The sequence below is a fragment of the Danio aesculapii genome, chromosome 22 (assembly GCF_903798145.1).
Source record: "Danio aesculapii chromosome 22, fDanAes4.1, whole genome shotgun sequence".
Taxonomy (NCBI): domain Eukaryota; kingdom Metazoa; phylum Chordata; class Actinopteri; order Cypriniformes; family Danionidae; genus Danio; species Danio aesculapii.
In genome coordinates this window covers 28,696,312-28,710,661 of record NC_079456.1, presented here as the reverse complement: position 1 = coordinate 28,710,661, position 14,350 = coordinate 28,696,312, and the positions used below count along the sequence as shown (strand labels likewise).

The following is a 14,350-nucleotide window of genomic DNA, read 5'->3' as shown; positions in this document are numbered from 1 at the left end:
CACACAGACACATCATTGCTGAGTCTTGTTAAACTGTTTAGTGAGCAATGCGACACGGTTTTCCTTGCTGTGCTTTGCTTTGTTACTTTGTCTTCCGCCTTTAGGCTTGGGAATAATTGTATGCACCTGTTTGTTCCTGTTTCAAACTTTAATTGCAAGATTTAATTCCAAGAAGATCTCTTAATAAACTGCTATTCGATCCTCAACTTTGTTGTCCAGGCATTCTCACATGACACTAACCTTGTTTTTGTTGTTATATGTTGTAAATGTGTTTTTTGTAAAAAAAATAAATAAAATAAAATAATAATAATAAAAAAATAGACATATAACAGTTTTATATTTTTTCAAGTAAATTGTTTTGGAGTTTAACCTACAAATTCTAAAAATATTTGTTAATATATTTTATAGTTATATTTACAGTGTTTTATGACAACAGCAAGTATTTGTACTTCAGCTTTTTTTAATCATTAAAGCTTTTTTTTCTGTTTTAAATTTATGTAAAAGTGGAACATTTTATGGAATATTTAGAAATGTTGTGCATAATTACATTAATTAATATGTATAATTACAGTAATAATCATTATAATCACATAAATTAATTTGTATAATTACAATAATAAATTATATATTTACAGTAATAATTAGTCAAATGGCAGTAATAACTTGCAATTATGGAGCAAGAAATTACTGTTTTTTGACAGATTATCTACATTTTTTATTCTGACATTTTTTTTCCCGTTTTTTTGACAGTTTAAATGCAAATTATCAACTGTAATTTAATTAATTTTGACTGTAAAGTATGTTCTGTATTTTTACAGTTTTTGCTTGTCATTTTGTGAAATGGTTATTTTCTGTATTTAAACGGAATATCTCTGGAAGCCCTGCTGCCATTTTTTGACAGTACAGTTGGCTTTAAAATGTATTTTACTGTTTATCTGCCATGCTTTACGCCAGTCTAAAAAGGCAGATCATGAAACCACCTACATTTTTTATTTTTATTTTTACCACAAACAGAAACTGAAGAGTGTCCCTAATTTTCCTGTGCTGAAGTTGGCAAACCCAGTAACATTTACAACAAAGCAATGTAGGCAAAAATCCACCTGTCAGTTTATGACATTTGTTTTTATCCTCACAGCTGAGCCGAGAGTTGAGTCTGCATGATCAGTCTGCACAACAGGTGCAAAACGAGAAATCAGACCAGAAGGACAACTCAGCTCTAGCGTTTTCATGACAAATGTGGAAGAGTCCACTTATAAATAATGATCCACACATAGTTTTGTGGCACAAAAACGTCAGAATTGATGATTCAGCTGTGATCAGCCAAATGCATTTGCAAGCACTTTCTATGAAGCCTATGCTCATAATGAATTATATGAGTCTGTTTAATATCAATTATAACAATTCTATAAATATATCTATAAAGACACAACAAAATCTATTATGTATTATAATGAAAGTTATAGTTATTACATTTATAATAGTGTTAATCATACTCATTAGTTATGCATTTTGAATTGAATTCATAACACATTAAACACTGATTTATAAGTATTAATTAATTGGTTGTGATTCATAAGAACATTCATAAGAATTGATTACATAATTAACTGACATTTTAGATACTTAAAACTATTATTGTACATATAGTTCAGTACCTATAGTTTTAATACTCAAATGAATATATAGAACCACACTTTACAATAAATATGTTTTTTTTGTTTTCTGATGTCTAATTGTTATATCAGACTTGCTCATTTCCAAGCAAACTGTCCAAGAGGGCTTGACATAACAAATATTAAAATTGCAATACATAAAAAAAACTAATAATAATAAATCAAAACATATGCACAGCATTGATTCACATCAGAAATTCTTTACATACAAAATCTATAAGGCAAAGGCCTTACATGATGAAACAATAAACTAATAATAGACACCTATTAATATTTATATAAACACTGCAGTTTTATTTATAGTTTTGTACTCTTATTAAAACATGTATATTATTTTCTCATTTTAGGCTAGCAGGTAAAGCATTACACAGATTTGTTCCCTTCACAGCGAATACTCATGATACATGATTTCTTAACATTTACTGTGGAACATTGCATCCTGTTTTTATTTTAATTAAAGTCATCAATGATGCATTAATACAGGTTAATAACATAATTATTACTTACAGTAAGTGTTTATAAGGCAATATGTCTCTTATCAATGATATCAATCCCTTACTTGACATTATTTGACTTCACTTATTTGACTATTATAAGTCAGCCATTATTTTTACCGATATTTTGAACCTAATCTGTGTTAATTTACTACTAAGGTTTCTTTGAAACTATAACATGAAGTTTAGTCATTGCAAACTGCAATCAGTGTATAATGTATTGTTTATTAACACTTTAATTAAACACAAAGCTGCTGCTGGATTATACACTAACCTGCGCATTATTCAGACACAAGTTGGCACCAAACAGTTAAAAACACAAAGCTGACAGAAATGAAAACAGCTGATGGAGTGTATACACTAACCTGCGCATTATTCAGACACAAGATGGTTCCAAACAGTTAAAAACACAAAGCTGACAGAAATGAAAACAGCTGATGGAGTATACACTAACCTGCACATTATTCAATCACAAGATGGTTCCAAACAGTTAAAGATGCAAAGCTGACGGAAACCAAAAAAACTGCTGGATTATAGAGTAGGGTCTGTCTGCGGACTGCAAGACAGGGGCGTAACATGAAGGTGCCTTAGGGGCATAAATTGAAGTATGTTAAAGGCGCAACTTGAAGTTATGAAGCCATGTTAAAACTATGTTGTTGGCTAGATGGCGCTGTACATCAGTTATTAAAGTGTACACCTACCCCAACCCCAAACCCAACCATCACAATTATTAACGTCTAAACCTTCCCCAAACCTAAACCCAACCATCACAGTTATTAACGTCTACACCTTCCCTAAACCTAAACCCAACCATCAGAGTTATTAACGTCTACACCTATCCCAACCCTTAACCCAACCATCAGAGTTATTAAAGTACAGCTGCAAGTTGTGAAGGCTTCATACTTGACACGCTCGCCATTGTACTGTTATTTGCAACCACAGGGGGCGACGCAGAGTAGGCTAACTGTCATGACAAAACAGATGAAGAAGTCAGTAAGTGGAGTTGCATAAGTTGCTAAATGGATGAATATAATGATTTATCAAATGACTTGGTTGTGGACACGTTTGAAGAAAACTCACGAAAACATTTGGTGAAAATGTTCTCTGGTAAGTATTTCCGCCATCTTGCCAACAACATCTCGTTGCATCAGTTACGGCCTTTCATCATACGCCCCCGTCTTGCAGTCCGCAGACAGATACAATTGGGATTATATATTAACTTGCACATTATTCAGACACAAGATGGCGCCAAACAGTCACAAATGCAAAGCTCACAGAAACAAAACTGGTTGAATGAAGCATATACTGACCTACATATTATTCATTCACAAGATGACTCCAAACAGTGTAAAACAGTCAATAAATAGGCGAGTGGTCGAACAACCACAGACAAGCGAGACAAGCTACAAAAAGACAATACAAGGTAAAACACATCGTAATGTTAACTTGACAGATAAACTAGACTCAGCCCAGAGGTGTGCGTGTGTGCTGCATATTTAGTCCATGTAATTAGCTCATAATGATCCTCCAGCTGTGTCTGTGTGTGTAATCAATGGAATCCAGAACAGATGCATGTGAGCAGTGCATGACTGGATATGTAGTTCTTTTGTGTGGTGTGTGTGTAGTTCTCCAGCGATCTGCATGTATACCAGCGATCTGCATGGATTAGATTAGATCGCTGGTAATTATGACAGAAAAAATGTTTTAAGTTGTGCCAACTGAACATTTTTTGTCAATAGAACTGGAATGCCTAAAGTTGAGTGAACAAATAAATCCTTATTTCCGTTTGTTTTTTTCTTGTACTCAACTTTTGAAAACATTAGTTGCACTGACCTACTGTAAAATAGTTCAATTGAAAAAAAAAACTAAAACAGAGACAAATGTTAACAAAACATTTATTAAACACAGAATTAGAAACAGAAGCTAAAACAGCAATAAAGGTAATCAAGACATGAATCAAAACATGGCAGGACAAACAGGGAAAACCACTTTGTAATGCTTCACAGGGAAAAACAAGACTCAGCAAAGAGTCTGTGTGAATGAGGCGTCTGTAGTCCTAGTAATCAGTTCATCATGAGTTGTTCATGAAAATTAAATATCAAATACATTTGATTTCTCATTTGAGAATGCACTTTGATTCATTATTTGAAGGTTTAAGCGTTTGATTTATCATTTGGGTAGTTGTTTTGAAAGTTCAATTTATTATTTGATCGTTTTAAGCATTTGAATTTTCATTTTAATTTTAGCCACACAAAGCTTATGTAGATTGCTTGTTTAATGGGTTTTTATGCACGGAAGTGTTGTTCAGCCACTGAAAACATCCAGCAACAGATTGGCTATTTTCAAGTTCAGATAGTACCTTTTACAGCATTGATAATATAGTTGATTAAATAGACCTGAGCATTTGTTTAGTTGTTCAAGTAAATAAAGGAGCTGAAAACAAGCGATGTATGTGGATAAGCGAGCACAATTGAAAATTAAAAGTCACTGGCTGTCTTGGTAATGTAAACATAAGTGTAATGTAAAAAGATAACAGGATATTTCTGTTTAACCACTCCTTTTTTCTGATCTAATTTTTAATTAGTTTGATAACAAAACATAAGTAAAATCAGCTTTACTGAGGTGAAGTTTGATTTATATTCAAACATTTTGTTCATTTTTGAACAGTGACAGCCTGTGACAGTTTTGGGGAAATACAATTCCTGCACCCGCTGAGCTGTCAACTACGCTTGATAAAATGCATGTCTCCGTAGAGTTTTCTAACTGGTGAATGACATGATCTTATATCTAATCAGTGCGCATTCGCATGTTTATGACTTAAGGAGGCATGGCTTTGGACAACAGGTGAGGGTCGTAAAATTTCTAAGCTATTATGCTAATGCTAGCATTCTGGCAGATCACCTACTGCACCTTTAAATTTCAAAAACAAAATTTTAGGCCTTAAAAAGTCTTAAATTTACTGAAATATTTTCTTGTAGCTCTTAAATTATTTTAAACGGGTCTTAATTTTCCTTTCTTTATGTAAAACTACACAATCGATCCAACAAGCACCCAATCACAAACAATACATCTCAATAAAATCAAAAAACTAATATTATAACAGTCTTTTGTCCATAGTTTTTAAAGCAAATTTATGTTTACAACTAAGGTCTGCTTGTTTTGACATTATTTAAAATATGTGGCTAAAAAATAAATAATTAGAATTAGTTTTTGATGGGGCAAGTACTTTTTTTCTGCTGGGTCATTAAAAAAAATTGCTTAGCGTTTAGCCGTAATTAAGTCTGAAATTTTATTCTTCATGGTCTTAAAAAGTCTTAAATTTGACTTAATGCAGAGACCCTGATTTATCAATGCTTGTGATTTATTAAATATCATGCAGATTCGCTCTACAAAATCATCTCAATCAGCCAACATTAATTAATTCTTTTCAAATAGACCTCCTCAAGCCATCTAGCCAAACTGTATTCAGATCGCAATCAATATTGCATTCATTCATTTTCCTTTGGCTTAGCCCCTTTATTCATCAGGGGACATCACAGCGGAATGAACCATTAACTTATCCAGTATATGTTTTATACAGCTGCAACTCAGTACTGGGAAATACTACTAGACTACTGCCAATTTAGTTTATTCAATTCACCTATAGCGCACATGTTTGGACTGTGGGGGAAACCAGAGCACCTGGAGGAAACCTACACCAACACGGGGAGAGCATACAAACTCCACACAGAAATATCAACTGACCCAGTCGGGACTCAAACCAGCAACCTTCTTGCTGTGAGGCGACAGCACTGTGGAACTGTGTCGCCCATCAATATTGCAGAAAAACCAAATATTGCAATGTCTATTGTTTTCAATATGGTGCAGCCCTAGACTGAAGCCTGTATTGTTCATTGTTGCGTCTGTCTGTGTGAAGCTTTACCATATCTGCTCAGTAAAGGAACATTCTGATATCATTTCAGGCTTAGTGATGAAGGCTATGTGTGTTTACTATTAGACTGTGTTTCTATGGTGACCGTCTGGGCCGTGAGTAAGCATGCACAGACAGCACCTGACCTCCTACTCCCTGCGCAGGGTAAAGGGGAGTTTCTGTCTGACGATTCTGTGCAAACTGTTACTTCCTCTCTGAATCCAACAGAAGTATTTATCTTCTCCAAATGAGAAAACAAAAAAGCCCACACAAACCCAGTGTGAGAATGCTCACTTTCACATGGCCTTTCACTTAAAGGGCTTTCAGATAGCTGTGCACTTAGAAACAAAACTGACTTTTGTAGATCTTTCTGAACAGAAATCAAACAGAAGCTTAAAGGGATAGTTCACCAAAAAAATTTAATTCTGTCATCATTTACTCACCCTTTACTTGTTTCAAACCTTTAAGAGTTTCTTCTGCTAAACACGAAAGAAGATATTTTGAAGAATGTTACTGTTAAATGGTAAAAACGTTACCTACTCACGTTACCCTCATGTTAAACGTTACCCTTCCAATTCTATTTTTGTACCCCTACCCCTCCCTTCCCCTTGGGCCTTAAAACCGAGTGTGGAGGGGAAGGGCTTAAAAATTTACCCCTAAGAAATGTGACAGCACTACATCACCTTCACACGTCATCATATGTCATCGCGATCTCATGCTTCATATAAGATCAGACGATCACAACCTCTGTAGTTATTGCAGTTGCTTTATTTTTTTGGTATTTATCTTCAGGAAATCACTGAAGGCATATATTATGTTATTATAATGATTTAATGTGGCAATAAGATCGTAACTGTACTTTGTATTTACACAGTGGCCATATTCATCTATGTAAACACACCAAAACAACATTAACATTATAGCAGACACTGTAAAAAGGTCATTCCCAGCCACTAGACATTACTGACAGGGGATTCGAGTGTCATTGAGTGTCAGAATGTTGTTGGACTGCTGTACAGAAATTATTACTATGGATTATAGATGCATGACGGTAAAACATGAATGCGGTTATGAATATATTAAAACATGTGCTTGTTTGTTGTAAAGATTCATAATAATGACAAAAAATACTAATTTGTGGATCTCCTTACTTCCTTACATAGGGTGCTGCTATCATGGGTAAAGTCTAGATCGGATACGCAGCCGACCGGAAGTGCAATATGTACATCAATTATAGCAGCATCTTTTATGACACTGTATAACAATAATTAATATTTTTACAGTACTGTAACGGTTGGGTTTAGGGTTGGGGTGGGGGTAGGCATTAAAAAATTTTATTTATTGGGTAATTTAATAGATTGCATAAATAATACTCGGTACAACAACTGTTTTTACATTACTGTAATGGTTGGGTTTAGGGTTAGACATTAATGGGTAATAAAATACAAGAAATTTAATAAATAGAAATAACTTCCGGCCGCAGCCATATTCCTTCTAGCAACAACCGTTATCCTGCCATTTTGGCTGGTGTATTCTGGGAAATTTTCTTACCCCTTAGTTTCGAGTGTGGTCCAGAAAAATCTCAGTTTAAAGGGCTATCTACCCCTTTCCCTTAGCCTACGCCTTTAAGATAAAGAGATAAGGGGAAGGGCTAAGGGGTAGAATTGGGATTGGGCCTTATAAGTTCAGGAGGACACAAGAGTGACTACGTAATGATTCATTTTCCTTCGGTTTAGTCCCTTCATTCATCTGGGGTCGCCAGCATATATTTTACGCAGCAGATGCCCTTCCAGCTGCAACCCAGTACTGGGACACACCCGTACACTCTCACACACTACGACCAATTTAGCTTATTCAATTCCCCTACAGCACATGTTTTTGGACTGTGGGGGAAACCAGAGCACCCGGAGGAAACCCACACCAACACGAGGAGAACATGCAAACTCCACACAGAAATGCCAACTAACCCAGCCGGGACTCAAACCAGCGACCTTGCTGTGAGGTGACAGTGCTAACCACTGAGCCACTATGCCACCCCTAAGTGATGATTTTCAATTTATTAACCTTAGGGGCAAAACGTTGGTTAAGTGGACTGTAACAGAGACTAGAGTTTTAGGAACTGTGATTTGTATTTTGTTATGATAGTACACTACAGAAAATGAGATTTAAATGTAACACTGATACACACTGAATTCCCACGCAACGCTGATAATGTTAAGACTAACAATTTCCAAACTAAGCATGACAATAACAATTTGCCTGTTTCTGTTTGATAAAAAGCTCTTTGACAATCATTAAGTTTAAAAACCATCCGTGCGTAAAGTGATTTATTGTAATTTTGTTTCTCTCCATTGGACAGATCAAAATTGACAAACGTGGATTTTACCTTTTTTGGATCACATTCTTCAGCGAAAAGACTTATTTGGGTCAGACTGTCCCAGGAATCTCCAGTATGTTTTACACTGGTGCAGTGACTGACAGCAACACAAACAGGCTTCTGCCGCTATCAAATTTTCCTGTTGCGATGAATTTCAGAACAAAGTCTAGAAAAGGTGATCCAGAAAAGACCAAAAACCTTGACTTCAGTGGTTTAACTGTTATCATATGAACCTCAAAGAACAACAACAACAAAAACCCTGTAAAAATGACTTCTTCAACTTTGTCTTTTCTTCTGCATCAGATAGGGCTGGGAGATATGACAAAAATCTTATATCATGATAAAAGTCATCACATATCCTGATACCGATATACAGTCAGGTCCATAAATATTTGGACATCTACACAATTTTTTAATTTTTTGACTCTACACCAACACAATGGATTTAAATGAAACAAACTGCAGACTGTCAGCTTTAATTTGAGGGTATTTACATCGAAATCAGGTGAACGGTGTAGGAATTACAACAGTTTGCAAATGTGCCTCCCACTTGTTAAGGGTCCAAAAGTAATTGGACAGAATGATAATCATTAATCAAACTTTCACTTTTTAATACTTGGTTGCAAATCCTTTGCAGTGAATTACAACCTGAAGTCTGGAACGCACAGACATCACCAGACACTGGGTTTCATTCCTGGCGATGCTCTGCCAGGCCTCTACAGCAACTGTCTTCAGTTCCTGTTTGTTCTTGGGGCATTTTCCCTTCAGTTTTGTCTTCAGCAAGTGAAATTAATGCTCAATCAGCAATTTGGCTTAATATGAGCAGAAAATATTACCTGAAAAACTTCAGAATTCATCCTGCTGCTTTTGTCAGCAGTCACATCATCAATAAATACAAGAGAACCAGTTCCATTGGCAGCCATACATGCCCATGCCATGTCACTACTTACCACCATGCTTCACTGCTTAGGATCATGAGCAGTTCCTTTCCTTCTTCATACTCTTCTCTTCCCATCACTCTGGTACAAGTTGATCTTGGTCTCATCTGTCCATAGGATGTTGTTCCAGCACTGTGAAGACTTTTTTTTAGAACTCTGGTGTTATCTTCTCTTGATTGTTGACCTTGACACACATACACCTACCTCTTGAAGAGTGTTGTTGATCTGGCCAACTGTTGTGAAGGGAAAGACCAGTGAAAAGAATTCTTCGGTTGTCCACCACAGTTGTTTCCGTGGTCTTCCGGGTCTTTTGGTGTTGCTGAGCTCACTGGTGTGTGTGCTTTCTTTTTAGCAATGTTCCAAACAGTTGTTTTGGTCATGCCTAATGTTTTTGCTATGTCTCTGATGGGTTTGTTTTGTTTTTTCAGCCTAATGGTGGCTTGCTTCACTGATAGTGACAGCTCTTTGGATCTCATCTTAAAAGTTGACTAACAGATTCCAAATGCAAATAGTACACTTGAAATGAACTCTGGACCTTTTATCTTCTCATTGTAATTAGGATAATGAGGGAATAACAAACAGCTGGCCATGGAAAAGCTTAGAAGCCAATTGTCCAATTACTTTTGGACCCTTAACAAGTGGGAGGCACATATGCAAACTGTTGTAATTCCTACACCGTTTACCTGATTTGAATGTAAATACCCTCAAATTAGAGCTGACAGTCTGCAGTTAAAGCAGATCTTGTTCATTTCATTTCATTTCATTTTATTTCATTACAAATCTATTGTGTTGGTGTATAGAGCCAAAAATGTTTTTGTGTCAATGTCTAAAAAATGTCAATATTGTGTCAATGTCCAAATATTTATGGATCTAACTGTATATCACCATATAGTACACGTTCGGTAATTCAATCAAATAACAGTTTATGTATAGACCACAAGTAAAGGACTTTTTTTAATATAGTATATACTCTTATCATTCCTAATTCGTGATCAAACATCTCACTGATGCTCAGGTATTTTAATCTTCCTTTTAACTTGAAGCAAAGAGTGCAAAAGACCATCCTTAAACAGGAGCCATAAAAGCACGCTCTACGAGAGAAGTAAATATAGAGCAGGTGTGCTGTTGAACAGAGAGGAACGTTCAACATGGGCTGATGGGAATCACATGGATTTGTTGAACCTTTTCTACTATGGTTTGCCATGAACTTGGCATGAAAAGACCAAAGAAAACTTCCCTAATCCCACCAAGGAAGAGGGCCGTGAGGATCATGGCTGTCCAGAAGGTTATACTGGAAGCATTCAGCAAGCATTAGCGTGAGGATTACGGTTCTGCACGCTTCACTGCACTCCTCACCCATCCGGGTGTCATCTCTGAATGGCTTGTGGAGCCAGAAAACCTGTTCATGGTGGATATTTTCTGCTCCAAAGCAGTGGAGACAGATGAAGCCGACTGATATCTGGCCTCAAGTAGACACAATACGATATTCAATATATATCGTGATAATGAACATGCACAATTCTGATATCGTGGGCACTTCAAAATATAGTCCAATTTAGGCACACTGAGGAAGGCATTGTGCCAAAACGTCTGTGTTTTGTATCCCTAGAATGTAAAATAAAAGCAATACAAAGTCATTATTTAATGAGTGCGAATCATGACCTTCTGAACAATATTGTTGATGAGATTAAAGCACCAAAAAAGTAAAAAAACAAACAAAAAAACGCGAGTGGGCAGTGCAAACTTCATTACTGAACACTTCAAAATATAGTCAATAATTACTATTTAATTTTATTTATTACTTTGTAAGTAGAAAAACTGAATGCTTCACTAGCGAGAAAACAGTTAAACAGACCAACTGCAGCGCGAGGATAAAGAACGAGCCTCCTCCATTCAGCCTCTTTACTTTCTCTTTACTTTCACTCTTTACTCCTTTACTTTCTTGAACATCCATTAGCCTACATATTTAATTTCGTTTGTTAAGAGCAAAGATTTGTTTCGAAACGATTTCTAAATTCAGTTCTAATTTCCAGCAAATTAATAAATGAACAATAATAACAAAGTGTGGTCAAAAACTGAGTTATATCCAAGCGGCAACCTCCTGCTCTCCCTCAGGAAGCCAATACTGTAGTAACTAAATCTGCAATTTAACGACTCACCTTAGGGCTGGCTCCAGGAAATCCAAATGTTCACTGACTGTAATGGTAAATTGGCCAATTTTACAGCTGACAAATACATGTTTACAGCCTGGTACAATAAATGTTTTTGGCATATATAGCTAATATTACCTTTCATGACAACTGTGAGGGGTGTGAACTTTTTTTATAACTCATCCGTTTCGTTTTTATTAAGTTTTTTTGGACTTGTGGGGGAAACCAGAGCACCCGGAGGAAACCCACGCAAACACGTGGAGAACATGCAAACTGACCCAGCTGGGACTTGAGCCAGCGACCTTCTTGCTGTGAGGCTACCCACTGCGCCACCGTGCAAGCTTTTTCCAGCTTGGCTCAATATGGCAATAATACCATAATTGCAACATGAAAATCTGACACCGAAAGAAACCTAGCCTCAAGAGGTCTAATGCAACACCTGCCGAAACCCTGGACAGGTGAGTGATGTGTCGACTGATTGTTCATTTGATATTCTGGGTTACAAGTTCATATCTGTATAGACATGCGACTTCTGAACCCCACCAGGTCACTGAGACATCTGTTGCAGTATCTAAATATACAGAGAATAAAAGTATAGGCCTACCCGTGGCCACAGCTGTCATGACAGACTCGCACATGTCTAATCATACACAACTCAAACCAACTACTACTATACACTGAAAACAATGTCAGAAACCAGAAGCTAACAGATCAGACCTAAAGCACTCGATAAGCAGAGCTCTGGGGGAACAGCTTCAGATTTTTGTCTTATACTCTTCAAAACATAAGAGAATCAGTGTCGCGCTTAATGTTACGTGCACAGACGTGCATGAGAGCTAAAGCTAAGAAAGAAAATCCTCAAATCAACTGAACTGCAGTACAGTGTTTGAGTTAGTTTTCCACATTGCTGGGTTTAACAGGTCCTGAGAAAGTTTCAGTACTTCCAAGTTTAGGAGATTTATGATTTTGGACTCATATATGAAAATGTGTCAAGTATGTGCATAATCCATATTAAGATCTAATGGTGTGGTCTGTAATATTGCTCTCAAAGTTTTGGTGTTTTTCATATTTTATTTACAAGTTGTTCTAACATATCTGCATTTTACTACAAGTATTATTTAGACTATTGTAAGCACATTTAAAATAATGTTACCATAATTCGTCACCTTATAATTATACGGTTCTATCTGACATTTTTGTCAAAATTGAATTATTGACATTCTTATTAAATGACAACTTATTTAAGTTATGGGATTTTTTTCAAATAAGTTGTTTACATTTTAAGACTTTTTATTTAAAAACAAATGTTACACACATACTGTTTGCTATATCTAATGCAAAAACTTTGAAGCTCAATATCTTAAAATCATTCAGAACGTAAATAGAACCTTATAATTCCAAGGTGACGAATTAATAAACAAATCATACAATACAATGTTTCTTGTTTTCGCTAACATTGACAATAATCAAGAAAAAAAAACATTTATACAAACCATCATGGAATTTGTAATGTTTTTAATGGTTATCATTTAAATACACTGAAAAAAATTGTCGCAAACTATTTCTATAAGCTGAATTGAAACAAAAAAATTAAGTTGAAGATTATTAAATGTAGTTTTTTGTTTAAATTCAGCCGATATAAAGTGTTTACAACCACTTAAAATAAAAATTTTAATTAACTTAAAAAATTGAGTAAATCCAATGAATCATTTTTTTCTGTGAAGTACTGGTTTTAATGGAAACTAAAATGGCCCTCTGAGTCTCAAATAGTAATTTATTTTTTCTTCTAATTGGTGACATGTTAAAAAACAATCGATCCCAAAAGAATTTGTTCCAAAACACAATATAGAAACCATTAAACCATACAGATTTTGAGGTTAAAATCTGATGGTTTGTAATGGTTTTAATTAGATTTTCAAAGAAAAAACATTTGAATTTATGTAATGGTTTAAGACATTTTAAAAGACGTTCAGAGACCATAACCAAATGTTGAATTAAAGGCAATTTAAGACCTTCTTTTGTTAACTGGGTAAATACTGACCAGCTCTTCAAATTGGTGGAAACTAGAAGATTTTGTGTGTCTCCATATTGCCCACTAACGAATGTTGACATTTGTTATGATACTTTAATTGGCACATGCTTAAATAGCCATCATTTGAAGTGTCCCAAAATAAAGTGGAGAGAACAATTCAACACCCATTCGTGTCTTAAGACAATTTTTAAAAACTTTTTGATCCACTTCAAATGTTGACTACTGTATATTCGCTTTATATCAAAATAAACAGTACTCACCCTGATGCTTCATCTCCTCCAACACTCATTGAAACTGTTGATATCCAGACAGCAGAAATCTCACCATTGGTCATCGATTAGTTCGACAAATATCCAGTTTCATATATAAATTTCGCATGAAATCATTTAAAAGAATGGGTTTAAACAGGCTGAAAAAATTTAAGTAGCGGTCTCCTATGACTCGTTCGCAGTGTTGTGACACGGCATACTCCTCCTCTCGGTCGGATGGGAGAGGTTTGCCGATGACAGATTACCCGGGGCGGCAGTGAGTGAGTGCACTCCTGTCCCACTGAAACCCACAGCAGCTCACATGGAAAATCACGGCTCAATAACCAGCTCTCTTTTTAAGTTATAACCTACTGCATGCATGAAAATGCCAATACAAATGCTTACGATGGCTTTCAATCTCACAGGATGACGTTATATGTTGCTGGTATTATTTAACGTTAAAGGTATATCGGACTTTTTAATGAATGCATTATTTCCACAAGATGCAGTAATGTTATGAATGTTAGC

The 14,350-nt window shown here is 35.6% G+C and overlaps 1 protein-coding gene across 1 annotated transcript in view; it reads right to left on the bottom strand.

Annotated features, from left to right (window-relative positions):
- Nucleotides 1-14,013, bottom strand: part of arhgef3 (Rho guanine nucleotide exchange factor (GEF) 3) — a 175,578-nt gene extending 161,565 nt beyond the window's left edge. The window contains exon 1 of the mRNA XM_056447652.1: nucleotides 13,835-14,013. Coding sequence (XP_056303627.1) covers nucleotides 13,835-13,908 — 74 coding nt within the window. The 5' untranslated portion in view covers nucleotides 13,909-14,013. The remainder of the gene's footprint in view (nucleotides 1-13,834) is intronic.
- Between the last annotated feature and the right edge of the window lie 337 nt (nucleotides 14,014-14,350).